Source organism: Bombina bombina, chromosome 7 (genome assembly GCF_027579735.1).
Source record: "Bombina bombina isolate aBomBom1 chromosome 7, aBomBom1.pri, whole genome shotgun sequence".
NCBI classification, from domain to species: domain Eukaryota; kingdom Metazoa; phylum Chordata; class Amphibia; order Anura; family Bombinatoridae; genus Bombina; species Bombina bombina.
Window position 1 is genome coordinate 402,258,205 of NC_069505.1, and position 14,838 is coordinate 402,273,042.

General features: G+C 40.2%; 1 protein-coding gene across 1 annotated transcript in view; it reads left to right on the plus strand.

Annotated features, from left to right (window-relative positions):
• Positions 1 to 14,838, plus strand: part of LOC128666521 (interferon-related developmental regulator 2) — a gene marked incomplete in the record, with an annotated part of 214,898 nt that overhangs the window by 32,773 nt on the left and 167,287 nt on the right. Inside the window, 1 exon segment of the mRNA XM_053721174.1 lies at positions 10,484 to 10,600. Coding sequence (XP_053577149.1) covers positions 10,484 to 10,600 — 117 coding nt within the window.

Genomic DNA, 14,838 nt, shown 5'->3' on the forward strand with positions numbered 1-14,838 from the left:
TTTGTGGTTCCCAAAAAAGAGGGAACTTTCAGGCCAATCTTAGATTTAAAGACTCTAAACAAATTCCTAAGAGTTCCATCGTTCAAAATGGAAACTATTCGGACAATCTTACCCATGATCCAAGAGGGTCAGTACATGACCACAGTGGATTTAAAGGATGCTTACCTTCACATACCGATCCACAAAGATCATCACCGGTATCTAAGGTTTGCCTTCTTAGACAGGCACTACCAGTTTGTAGCTCTTCCATTCGGATTGGCTACGGCTCCAAGAATCTTCACAAAGGTTCTGGGTGCCCTTCTAGCGGTACTAAGACCGCGAGGGATTTCGGTAGCTCCGTACCTAGACGACATTCTAATTCAAGCTTCAAGCTTTCAAACTGCCAAGTCTCATACAGAGTTAGTTCTGGCATTTCTAAGGTCGCATGGATGGAAAGTGAACGAAAAGAAGAGTTCTCTCTTTCCTCTCACAAGAGTTCCATTCTTGGGGACTCTTATAGATTCTGTAGAAATGAAGATTTACCTGACAGAAGACAGGTTAACAAAGCTTCAAAATGCATGCCGCGTCCTTCATTCCATTCAACACCCGTCAGTAGCTCAATGCATGGAGGTGATCGGCTTAATGGTAGCGGCAATGGACATAATACCTTTTGCACGCCTACACCTCAGACCGCTGCAATTATGCATGCTAAGTCAGTGGAATGGGGATTACTCAGATTTGTCCCCTACTCTGAATCTGAATCAAGAGACCAAAAATTCTCTTCTATGGTGGCTTTATCGGCCACACCTGTCCAGGGGGATGCCATTCAGCAGGCCAGACTGGACAATTGTAACAACAGACGCCAGCCTACTAGGTTGGGGCGCTGTCTGGAATTCTCTGAAGGCTCAGGGACTATGGAATCAGGAGGAGAGTCTCCTTCCAATAAACATTCTGGAATTGAGAGCAGTTCTCAATGCCCTTCTGGCTTGGCCCCAATTAACAACTCGGGGGTTCATCAGGTTTCAGTCGGACAACATCACGACTGTAGCTTACATCAACCATCAGGGAGGGACAAGAAGCTCCCTAGCAATGATGGAAGTATCAAAGATAATTCGCTGGGCAGAGTCTCACTCTTGCCACCTGTCAGCAATCCACATCCCGGGAGTGGAGAACTGGGAGGCGGATTTCTTGAGTCGCCAGACTTTTCATCCGGGGGAGTGGGAACTTCATCCGGAGGTCTTTGCCCAAATACTTCGACGTTGGGGCAAACCAGAGATAGATCTCATGGCGTCTCGCCAGAACGCCAAACTTCCTCGCTACGGGTCCAGATCCAGGGATCCGGGAGCAGTTCTGATAGATGCTTTGACAGCACCTTGGAACTTCAGGATGGCTTATGTGTTTCCACCCTTCCCGCTGCTTCCTCGATTGATTGCCAAAATCAAACAGGAGAGAGCATCAGTAATTCTAATAGCACCTGCATGGCCACGCAGGACTTGGTATGCAGATCTAGTGGACATGTCATCCTGTCCGCCTTGGTCTCTACCTCTAAGACAGGACCTTCTGATACAGGGTCCATTCAAACATCAAAATCTAACTTCTCTGAAGCTGACTGCTTGGAAATTGAACGCTTGATTTTATCAAAACGTGGTTTTTCTGAGTCGGTTATTGATACCCTAATTCAGGCTAGGAAGCCTGTTACCAGAAGGATTTACCATAAAATATGGCGGAAATACCTATACTGGTGCGAATCCAAAGGTTACTCCTGGAGTAAGGTTAGGATCGCTAGGATACTGTCTTTTCTACAAGAAGGTTTAGAAAAGGGTTTATCAGCTAGTTCATTAAAGGGACAGATTTCAGCTCTGTCCATCTTGTTACACAGACGTCTGTCAGAAAATCCAGACGTCCAGTCCTTTTGTCAGGCTTTAGCTAGGATCAAGCCTGTGTTTAAAGCTGTTGCTCCACCATGGAGTTTAAACTTAGTTCTTAACGTTTTACAGGGTGTTCCGTTTGAACCCCTTCATTCCATTGATATAAAAATGTTATCTTGGAAAGTTCTGTTTTTAATGGCTATTTCCTCGGCTCGAAGAGTCTCTGAGTTATCAGCCTTACATTGTGATTCCCCTTATCTGATTTTTCACTCAGACAAGGTAGTTCTGCGTACTAAACCTGGGTTCTTACCTAAGGTAGTCACTAACAGGAACATCAATCAAGAGATTGTTGTCCCATCCTTGTGTCCAAATCCTTCTTCAAAGAAGGAACGTCTTTTACACAATCTGGATGTAGTTCGTGCCCTCAAGTTCTACTTGCAGGCAACTAAAGATTTTCGCCAAACTTCTTCCTTGTTTGTCGTTTACTCTGGACAGAGGAGAGGTCAAAAAGCTTCTGCTACCTCTCTCTCTTTTTGGCTTCGTAGCATAATACGTTTAGCCTATGAGACTGCTGGACAGCAGCCTCCTGAAAGAATTACAGCTCACTCCACTAGAGCTGTGGCTTCCACTTGGGCCTTTAAGAATGAGGCCTCTGTTGAACAGATTTGCAAGGCTGCAACTTGGTCTTCACTTCATACTTTTTCCAAATTTTACAAATTTGACACTTTTGCTTCTTCGGAGGCTATTTTTGGGAGAAAGGTTCTTCAGGCAGTGGTTCCTTCTGTATAATGAGCCTGCCTTTCCCTCCCGTCATCCGTGTACTTTTGCTTTGGTATTGGTATCCCAGAAGTAATGATGACCCGTGGACTGATCACACATAACAGAAGAAAACATAATTTATGCTTACCTGATAAATTCCTTTCTTCTGTTGTGTGATCAGTCCACGGCCCGCCCTGTTTTAAGGCAGGTAAATATCTTTTAAATTATACTCCAGTCACCACTTCACCCTTGGTTACTCCTTTCTCGTTGATTCTTGGTCGAATGACTGGGACTGACGTAGAGGGGAGGAGCTATATGCAGCTCTGCTGGGTGAATCCTCTTGCATTTCCTGTTGGGGAGGAGTTATATCCCAGAAGTAATGATGACCCGTGGACTGATCACACAACAGAAGAAAGGAATTTATCAGGTAAGCATAAATTATGTTTTTCCCTCCGCACAGGGTGGTTTGTTTCCCCTGGAGATGGCGGGTCATTTCCGCTTCAATATATTGATGGCGTTCGTTTGCCTGCAGGCTCCGGAGGTTTCTGCACGGTTGTGTTCTTGCCCGATTATCCCGGGTGTCCAGACTTCGGGTGGGTCTATTCAGTTACCTCCGGGGGGTGAATATTCCTCCATGTTGCAACTTTCGTTATTGGATCACGCGGCTATGCGTTCTACTCGGTCGTCTTTACGACTTATTTGGGGATCCTCTCCTCTATCAGTCGGAGAATGTGTCATCAAATGGTGCTTAGAATTAGACTATTTGGGATGTTGATCATCTCGGTCGCTCGTGTCCTTTCCCAGAGTTTTTGTTTTGGCGGATGCCTTCGGGCTGCCTTCTTTTCTTTCATCTGGTTAGGATACTTTTTTTATTTGATTGTTCCCTCTGGAATTTCTGGGATGGATTTGCTTTTAGTTACTTCCTTGGAAGTTGTTTGCGGACTGTTGGGTCCGGAATTTGTGTGCACTTTGTTGTCTGTTGCACCTGGCGGGTCCGGCGGGACCTTGTGTGTTTTTGTTTTATTGTTTGTTTTCACAAACTACTCTATACATCTACATCCGGGCCTTCAGGTCCACATACCGGGAGAGATTGGGCATGCCACTCTCTCCCGGGGCTGGGTCGGTGGCTTTCGACGCATCGCTTTGGTTCTCCTTTCAGGGGGTCCTTCTCCGCTAGGGCGGTTTTTGGGCCTTGGTGGTCTTGCTACCGTTTGGGTGGTTTTGGACTCCTAGGGTCTCTGGACCTCGTTTCGTTCCGCTTTTAATGGATCCTCTTCGTGGATCAGTGGTGGAGCATTTGTCGGTATGCGAAACATAGCGGGCTCGTGCCTGCATTCTCTATGATCCGGCTTCAGTGCTGTGGGGTGGCTAGCCTGTGACTTGCCATGTGGTGGCCTGGTTCGCCTTTTTCGCTGCTGGAGGCTTCTAGCTGGAACCCGGTTTTATTGGGGTCGCCTTGTTCGTTTCGGTTCTGGTTCTGTTTTTTTCCAGTATTTTCTCCACCCTCTTAGGGTCGGGCGCCAATGTGGGACCCTAGTTTCTGAATGTTGCAGAGTTTTGCTCTGTGTCGTGGGTTCTATCGCCTTGAGATCGGTTCCGCGTTTTTTGCTGCCTTTTCTTAGGTTTTGCCAAGTTTTCCCATTGTTTTTTGTTTTTGTTTTTTTTTCCTTCCTCGGTTGAGGAGTGTCTGACCGGAATTTTGGTCGGGGTCCTTTTCTTTAGATCTCTTTGTGGATCTGGGATTGGGCTGGGGTTCCGGGTGGTGTTGGCGTAGTTCTGTGTCCGCTTGTCCTGGTTTTTCCCACTGGGGTTCCGGGTGTGTCTAGAAGGGGTTCTTCCTTTGCTCTCTCTGGAGTGTCTGGTCCCCTTCCTATGGCTGCTCGGGGCCTTTGTTTTTCTGTGTGGGAATGTGTTCTGGACTTCCTTTGGGGATCCGTTGTTCTGGTGCTCTAACCTTGCATCAGAATCCTGTATAGTGCCTTGGTAGGGTCACTTTGTCTTCAGATCTTCCCCACCGTTATCTGCTGTGGGGCTTCGAGATTGCTACCTCGGGCAGTCTCTGCTCCTTTGGGGGCTGGCTCGTTTTGGTTTAGTTTTGACCCCTGTGTCCAGTTTGTCTCTGGGGGGGGCAAGGTTTCCCTTTTCCTCAGTCTTCCATTGGGAGAATTTTTTTTTTTTTTTCCTCTGGCGGTGTGTTCCTTTTGTCCCTGGTTCAGGGATGGAGATGCCCTTGGGAATGGACTTCTGGGTTCGGTGTTCCTCTGGTGGTGGGACTCTGCCTGTGTTTCTGGTCACACTTTCGAGGTGGCCAGTGGTGTTCCTCCCTGTCGTTCAAGGGGGAGGGGGCTCTGTCCCTGTACTTTTCACTGTCGTTGACGGGGGTTTTTTCCGTGTGTGGGCGGTCCTCGTTGCGGCGGTTCTGTGGTTGTGGAGGACGTCCCTGTTTATCTCAGGAACCTGAGCTGTGGTTCTGGTTATCTTTTGACTTTTCAGCTGTCTGTTTCTTTTGGATACAGTGGGTCCCTATTGAGGTTCTCTCTGAGCTCTCGAGGAGGGGGTTTGGATCTCTGATTTTTTTTTTTCCCTCCATGGAGGGGGTTTTGTCTAGGAACTTGGTTTTTGCTTGTTCCGTTTCTCTTTGGTTCCTTACAGCTGGGGAGCTGGACAAGGGTTTTTTTTTCCTTTTATCTGGCTGCACAATAGCGTGCTAATTTAGTCGTCTACGGTTTTCTGTTCTCGCAATACTTTTTTGTTCTCTTTCGGTGTTTGTTTGATGTCCATTTTTCTGGCATTTCGTGAGGCTTTCTGGAGTCCCCCGAGCTAGTCTGCTTTGTCTTTTGGAAGACAGGGTTCTGATTCAGTTCTCCCTCTCCCTTCTTCCTTTGGGGGGTTGTTGGCTAGGGTTCACTTATGGGGACATGTGTATGTGATTGTCCTTTGGGCGATGGGGAGCTTTGAGTCCTGTTGGCTTGGTGGTGTTGCATTTGGTTTTTACCCAGGCTAGGGACTGTCGTTTGTGTCCTTGGGGCCTTTTTTTTTTTTTTTTTTTTTTTTTTTTTTCTCATGTTTTTGCTCCATGCTTTTGGATGAAGCGGGACTTTTTTAATTATGGGATGTGGTTCAGTCCTGGTGCCCTCAGATTGGGCTGGCTCTTACCCTCCTGTTCTTGGCATTCAGTGTCCTCTTTGGCTTAAAGGGCCACTGTAAGTAAATATTTTCTATGCCTGTTACTAACTAACTACCCCAAATACGCTTTTTATCAATAGCATTTCATTAACATATCTCTACCGTATATCAGAAATCTTGTCTGCAAATTTAATTGTTTTCCAAACCCACTCCTTGGGTATCCTTTGCTCTGTACCAATCCGTTTACAATACCTAGGTTTCAAAATGGCGCTTTAAACACAAAGTTATTGGTTTAAGTATTTTGAACACTCAGTGCTGAAAATAGTGGGCAGGATAACGTGTCATCATCGGCGAATAAAATATATAACTTTTAAAACATTATGAAACTTCGTTTTGGAGAAAATATAGGTCAGTAGGTTTTAATTGTTTATTAACTTTAATATGTTAGTTGTTTAGCTTAAAAATTATAACAGAAAGTAATCCTTTAAGTATAATTTTCCCACAAGTAATGAATGCAGCTGTGGACTCTTTCCCATTAGGAAGAAAAACATAAATTATGCTTACCTGATAATTTCATTTTCTTCCATGGGAAATAGTCCAAAGCCCCCCGCCCGCTTTTTGAGGAGTTTTTCGTGTATAGTCTTATGTCACCCTTTCACCTTGATATTTCTTCCACTGATCTCAACAGAATGACTGGGGGATAGGGGAAGTGGGAGGAGTATTTAAGCCTTTTGCTGGTGTGTCTTTGCCTCCTCCTGGTGGCCAGGTTCTTATTTCCCACAAGTAATGAATGCGGCTGTGGACTCTTTCCCACGGAAGAAAATGAAATTATCAGGTAAGTATAATTTATGGGGTTTTTTTTTACCAAGTGCTGACTCATGAATAACTTCACAGCAGTGAGCAGAATGTTATATATATGGCACACATGAGCTAGCACTGTCTTGCTGTGAAAAGGTTATAAACTGCACTGAAGTTATAAAGTATATTAATATATCAATGTTGGTTGTGCAAAGCTGAGGAATGGGTTGTAAAGGTGTTGTCTATCTTTTTATACAATAACAATTTTGGAGTAGACTGACCCTTTTTAAAGGAGCAGTAAAGTAAAAAAAATGTTTTTATTCAGATAGCACATTCAAATTTAAACTAATTTTTTTTATTTTTTTTTTACTTCAGTTAAAGGGACAGGCTAGTCCAAAATAAACATTCATGATTCAGATTGTGCATGCAATTTTAAACAATTTTCCAATTTACTTTTATCACCAATTTTGCTTTGTTCTCCTTTTGTAGAAAAGCATATCTAGGTACTCAGGAGTAGAAATGTTTTACTGGGAGCTAGCTGTTGATTGGTGGCTGCCTCTTGACATGGTTAGCTCCTACTAGCGCATTGTCACTCATTTAACAAAGGATACCAAGAAAATGAAGCATATTTGATAATAGAAGTAAACTGGAAAGTTGTTTAAAATGATATGTTCTTTCATGATATAAGAAATGCAAGTTTCATGTCCATTTAACACTGCTGTATTCTACACAGTGATTGGCTAAACACTCGCCCAAGACTCCCTAGGAGAAAGCAACAAGCACAATTTTCAGATGTATTTTAGAAAAGGCAGCAAAATAAATGACGTGTATTACACTAATGTTATAATTTCACTAATTACATTTTTTAGGTCATTTCATTTTAAAGGGACATGCCACCCACATTTTTTCTTTTATGATTTAGAAAGAGAATGCAATTTTAAACATCTTTCTAATTTACTTATATTATCTAATTTGTTTTATTCTCTTGATATTCTTTGATGAAAAGCATATCTAGATATGCTCACTAGCTGCTGATTGGTTGCTGAACATAGAAGCATTGTGTGATTGGCTCACCATGTGCATTGCTTTTTCTTCAACTAAGGATATTTAAAAAATGAAGTAAAATAAATAATGGAAGTAAATTGTAATGTTGTTTAAATTTCTATTCTCTATCTGAATCATAAAAGAAAGATTTTGGGTTTAGTGGCCCTTTAAGAGTAATGTTCCTTTTAAAGGGACATGATATCCAAACATACAATTTTTACTTTTTAATTTTCTTTTGATATCAAATTTGCTTCAACCTTTTGGTATCCATTGTTGAAAGCGCAGCAATGCACTACTGGGACCTAGCTGAGCACATATATTGGGTCAGCTAACACCCAATTATGCATTGCTGCTCCTCAGCCTTCCTAGTTATGTTTTTCAACAAAGGATACAAATATAACAAAGTAAATTAGATAATAGAAGTACATTGGAAAGTTGTTTAAATATCTATGCTATGTTTGAATCCTGAAATAAACATTTTGGGTTTTATGTCCCTTTAAGACAAGCAACTGATACAGGAATATTTTATTTTTTATTTTCAAATGTATTAATTTTTGTATCATGTTCCTTTAAATAAATTAAATAAATAAAAGAAATAATAAAAAAAAATAAAAATATATATATATATATATATATATATATATATATGTGTATATATATATATATATGTGTGCGTGAATACATACATACATACATACAGTCCCCGGGTTACGTACAAGATAGGGACTTTAGGTTTGTTCTTAAGTTGGAACAGGCACTTTTTTTAGGTGAAACTCTAGCCAAACATTTTTTTGTTTGTTTTGGATAGCATAGGATAAAGTTTGTTTTGCTATCTGTGCCCCTGTTCAGAAAATTTCACATCACTTTCTGTCCTTGTGACAATTGGATTTTCAGTATTTTGGATTATCCTGGAAAGAAGGATTGTCGATAAAGCTCTATTTTCTCTGTATGTAAGTATGAGTTGTACTTAAGTCGGATGTCTGTAACCCGAGGACTGCCTGTATATATAATCATTATTATTATTTTTTTAAAGTGACGCCTTTACCATCTGAACTTTTTGTATTTTTATTTTTTCCTTCCTCTTTTCTCTCCCTCTTTTTCACCCACACTCATCCCTACCATCTTAGGTACTGGCAGACAGTCTGCCAGTATTCAGTTTAGGGCCTATTTTGTTTGTTTTTTTACTTTTATTATTATTTTCTGCAGTGTAGTATTCCCTCCTCAACCCTTTCACCTACCTGATGCCTCCCAAACAGCTCTCTAACCTTCCCACCTCCCACTCGTGGCAGCCATCTTTGGTATTTCATTTTGTGTGTGTTTGTGCTTTTTATTATATATATATATAAGTATGTGTCCCTCAGTTTACGCCGGGGTTAGGTTTAAGAAGGAATGGTTGTAAATCGAAACCGCTGTAAATTGAAACCCAGTTTATAATGTAAGTCAATGGGAAGTGAGGGAGTTAGATTCCCGGCCCCTCTCAAAATTGTCATAAGTAACACCTAATACATTATTTTTTAAAGCTTTGAAATGAAGACTTTAAATGCTAAACAGCATTATAAACCTAATTAGATAATCACACAACAGACTGTATAATCAAACTAAGTTTTTAATGAACAAAAACATTTTTTTACTTGCATTTTTCTGCAAACAGTTCTCTGCATTGTTAGCATGTTAGATAATATTGGGTCTGCACCTATTATATGCATTTCAATCTGCAGGGATTAATAGGCAGTTAGGCACCCTCACCTCAAACAGCTGGACAGGAAGATAAAAGGGAAGTGGCTGCTAGATCTTGTTGCTCGATAGGTCTAGTCTGCTAAGCTTGCATAACTTTGCTGCAACACAAGCGGACAGCTCCACCTACTGGCTATTTTAATTAGTGCACTGCTTTTCAATGCTTTTCAATAGCAGTCACATGACTGGGGGAAAAAAGGTTGTTATCCTGAAACGGCGCAAATTGAAACGGCGTAAACAGAGGGCCACCTGTATGTGTGTGTGTGTGCTCGGTTACCTTATGAAGAGAGATGCCTGCAGCTCAGGAACAGCAGCTCTGTAGCTTCCTCTGTGTGCATATATGGTATGCCAGGGGTCGACTAATCTGTTTAAAATGGAGGAGCTAGGCAGTGGAATTTCTTTTTTTTTTTTTTTTTTTTAAGTTCTTACATGAATTATGTTTTTATTAAAATCTTAAGACACATACTGGAAAACTGATACAGGTAGAAAACAATTTAACCAAACTACTTGGGACCATAAACGGTTTGGATTTTGTAATATTTGCATCTTTAAAATCTGACATTTGGGAGAGGGGATGGAACCATCTATAAACAACAATATCTTTTGTCATTTAGGCAATATTTAAATGTTATAATACAGCTGATACATGTAACTAAAGGTTGTTTTATATCATTTTTTTAATATGTTTGTAACCTGCTGGCAAGGGAAATTGTAATTTTTGATTATTTTTTTTTTTTTTTTTAAATATTAGTAAAAAAAAGTTTGGATTTTGGAATTCCAGATTTGGGAATTGTACCTATACTTACTAGAACAGAGCTGAAACATAAATGAAGTGGGATTTCTATATAGACATAAGAATAACCCAAAAAGTTAGGAGCCAGGTTTAACACTGGCTCCTGGTTTTGTCGAGCCCTGCATTATGCGGTACAATAGTTAGTTTTTATATACAATGTGTTTATATGTGTATTTATATATGTTTTGGAAAAATGGCGTGGATATACTTGCTCGACAGTGTTGCGACAAACCTTCAATTTGTAAAAAAAAAGCAATATCTGCGAAGCACAATAAAACAAGCTATGCCTGGTCACACAGTATAATGCAAATAACACACGCCTAAAAGGTTTAGTATGCGGAGGCACATTGAATTGTTCTGACAGTTGGTCTTTTTATTCCAGGTTCTCGTCCCAGCGCTCATGCAGACTCAGAGGCCAGCGATGATGAAGCAGCCAGCGAGGTGTATAGTCACTGTAGCAGCGCAAGTGAGACGGTCAGCGTTGCCGAGGAGGGGACAGGTGAGGGCGACAGCTGTGTGCAAAGGATGTCTGCAACTGATAGGGAATGTAATTGTTTTCTCTAACATTACTGCTCGGCTGTATGGGGCTCGATTTATCATTTAAAGGGATATGAAACCCAATTTTCTTTCATGATTCAGATAGATCATGTAATTTTAAGCAACTTTCTAATTTACTCCTATTATCCTTTTGTCTTCGTTCTCTTGGTATCATTTGTTGAAGGAGCAGCAATGCACTACTGGTTGCTGACTGAACACTTGGGTGAGCCAATGACGATCGGTATATATATGCAGCCACAAATCGGCAGCTAGAACCTAGGTTCTTTGCTGCTCCTGAGCTTTCCTAGATAAACCTTTCAGCAAAGGATAACAAGAGAAGGAAGCACATTAAATAATAGAAGTAAATTAGAAAGTTGTTAAATTGTATTCTCTATTTGAATCATGAAAGCAAAATTTGGGGTTTCATGTCCCTTTAAGAGCGGACAGGGGTGTACATATTCGCCCCTGTCCATCCCAGCTCTCCTCTGGCGGGCCCGAATTTAACATTGCACACAAGCGCTATTTTGCGCTCACATTCAACCCTGCCCGTGCATGGGCCAATCACAAGCAGGCAGGATCTGTTACTCTCCCCGGTCAGGAGATATAAATTCTCCACCTAAGAGATGGAGAAGAGGGTATGGAAGATGAGCGCTGCTTTATAAATTCTTACTGCAGGCTCTCTTGTGAGAGGACAAGGGCTTTATAATTCAAGCCCATTGTGTTAGAGGGAATTGTTCCCTGTAAACTGTTCTCCTTGTATGTATAACTTTAAAGGGAAGTTAAATAGTAGAGTAACACCATCAGTATTAAAACATTGATGTTTATGTTGGCATTAACTGAGAGCTGTTGGCCATTATGCTTTTACTTAAAGGGACAGGAAACTCCAAGATTGTTCTTTCATGAATCGGATAGAACATACAATTTTAAACACCTTTCCAATTGACTTCCAATTTACTTCTATTATGCAAATGTGTGGATCACTATGCTGCAGCAAACAATGTTAACATTGTCAAGAGTATTCTTGCAAAACTGCAGCCATTTAATACTTCAGACATGTGCATGCGCCTGAGTATAACTACCTACTTTTCAATAAAGGATACCAAGAGAACGTAAATTTGACAATTAAATTAAATTGGAAACATTTTTTAAAAAATTGTTTGCTCTATCTCACTGGTTTTCAAACCTGTCCTGAGACCTCCCTAACAGGCCAGGTTTTGAGGACATCTGAACAGGAGATTATGCGAAATAAGCTGATAAGTAAAAATGGTTATTAACCCCTTAGTGACCAGACTGATTTTAAATTTTCGTTCGAAAAATTAACAAATTAGGAGCGCCAAGGTCTAAAGTTACTATCAGGACTAAAAGGACTTGCAACACAATGATGTTGCAGTGGGCCACTGGACTAGGTGTGAGTGAAGTGGACTATCAAACAAATATGGGAATATATAGAAACAAATAAATAATAATTACAGATATAAAATAAAAATAAAAACAAGTATTTATTACAATCAATCGATCATGCCGGGCCTTTCTTACCGTTTGGGACCAGGGCTATTTTTAAATTTCTGCGGTGTTTGTGTTTAGCTGCAATTTTCCTCTTACTCATTTCATCATATCTTATAATTTACTATAATATATATATGTCATATATATATCAAGTCAAAAGAGGAAAGTAACTCTTAATCCAGCACATAGGGATAAACAAAGTATGTATATGTGTATGTATATATATATATATATATATATATATATATATATATATATATATATATATATATTTAAAAAATGGGGGGGGACAGTTTTTCTAACTTTGACCCACAAAATCTTTTACACATCTACAACCACCAAAAAAACACCCATGCTAAAGTTTCTAAATTTTGTCCTGAGATTAGAAATGCCCAATGTTTACATGTTTGCTTTTTTTGTAAGTTATAGGGCAATAAGTACAAGTAGCACTTTGCTGTTTCCAAACCATTTTTTTTTCTTCAAAATTAGCGGTAGTTTTATTGTAACACTAATATCTGTCAGAAATCCCTGAATAACCCTTCACGTGTGTGTATGTATGTATGTATGTATGTATGTGTGTGTATATATATATATATATATATATATATATATATTTGTTTTTTTTAGTAGACAACCCAAAGTATTGATCTAGGCCGATTTTGGTATATTTGATGCCACCATTTCACCGCCAGATGCGATCAAATTAAAGAAAAGTTAATTTTTTTTTACAAACTTTAGGTTTCTCATTGAAATTATTTACTAACAGCTTGTGCAATTATGGCACAAATGGTTGTAAATACTTCTCTGGGATCCCCTTTGTTCAGAAATAGCAGACATATATGGCTTTGGCATTACTTTTTGGTAATTATAAGGCCGCTAAATGCTGCTGCGCATCACACTTGTATTATGCCCAGCAGTTAAGGGGTTAATTAGGGAGCTTGTAGGGTTAATGTTAGCTTTAGTGTAGCGATCAGCCTCTCACCTGACACAACCCACCCCCTGATCCCTCCCTTACCCCTCACAAACAGCTCTCTTCCCTCCCACACACCAATTGTCACCACCATCTTAAGTACTGGCAGAAAGTCTACCAGTACTAAAATAAGACTTTATATATATATATATATATATATATATATTTCTCCAACATTGGTGTGTCCGGTCCACGGCTTCATCCTTACTTGTGGGATATTCTCCTCCCCTACAGGAAATGGCATAGAGAGCACCCAGCAAGAGCTGTCCATATAGCCCCCCCTCTAGCTCCGCCCCCAGTCATTCTCTTTGCCGCTCTGAACAAGTAGCATCTCCACGGAGATGGTATAGAGTATGTGGTGTTAGTTGTAGTTTCTCTTGTTAAGTGTATCCAGTCCACGGATCATCCATTACTTGTGGAATATTCTCCTTCCCAACAGGAAGTTGCAAGAGGATCACCCACAGCAGAGCTGCTATATAGCTCCTCCCCTAACTGTCATATCCAGTCATTCTCTTGCAAGCCTCAACCAAGATGGAGGTCGTAAGAGGAGTGTGATGTTTTATACTTAGTTTATTCTTCAATCAAAAGTTTATTTTTAAATGGTGCCGGAGTGTACTGTTTATCTCAGGCAGTATTTAGAAGAAGAATCTGCCTGCGTTTTCTATGATCTTAGCAGAAGTAACTAAGATCCATGGCTGTTCTCACATATTCTGAGGAGTGAGGTAACTTCAGAGAGGGAATGGCGTGCAGGTTTTCCTGCAATAAGGTATGTGCAGTTAATATTTTTCTAGGGATGGAATTTGCTAGAAAATGCTGCTGATACCGAAGTAATGTAAGTAAAGCCTTAAATGCAGTGATAGCGACTGGTATCAGGCTTATTAATAGAGATACATACTCTTATAAAAATGTAATATAAAACGTTTGCTGGTATGTTTAATCGTTTTTATATGTATTTGGTGATAAAACTTATTGGGGCCTAGTTTTTTTCCACATGGCTGGCTTGAATTCTGCCTAGAAACAGTTTCCTTAGGCTTTTCACTGTTGCAATATGAGTGGGAAGGGCCTTTTTTAGTGCTTTTCTGTGCAGCTAAAAATACTGACAGAGACATTCAGCTTCTTCCTGCATGATCCAGGACATCTCTGTAGGGCTCAAAAGGCTTCAAAGTCGTTTTTGAGGGAGGTAAAAAGCCACAGTAGAGCTGTGGCAGTTGTTGTGACTGTTTGAAAAAAACAACAACAAAAAACGTTTTTGTCTTTTATTATTCAGTTTTGGGTATTAAGGGGTTAATCATCCATTTGCAAGTGGGTGCAATGCTCTGCTAACTTGTTACATACACTGTAAAAATTTTGTTAGTGTAACTGCCTTTTTTCACTGTTATTTCAAATTTTGACAAAATTTGTGTTTCTTAAAGGTGCAGTAACGTTTTTTTATATTGCTTGTAAACTTGTTTAAAGTGTTTTCCAAGCTTGCTAGTCTCATTGCTAGTCTGTTTAAACATGTCTGACATAGAGGAAACTACTTGTTCATTATGTTTGAAAGCCATGGTGTAGCCCCATAGGAGAATGTGTACTAAATGTATTGATTTCACCTTAAACAGTAAAGATCAGTCTTTAACTATAAAATAAATATCACCAGAAGATTCTGACGAGGGGGAAGTTATGCCGACTTACTCTCCCCACGTGTCAGACCCTTCGCCTCCCGCTCAGGGGATGCACGCTAATAT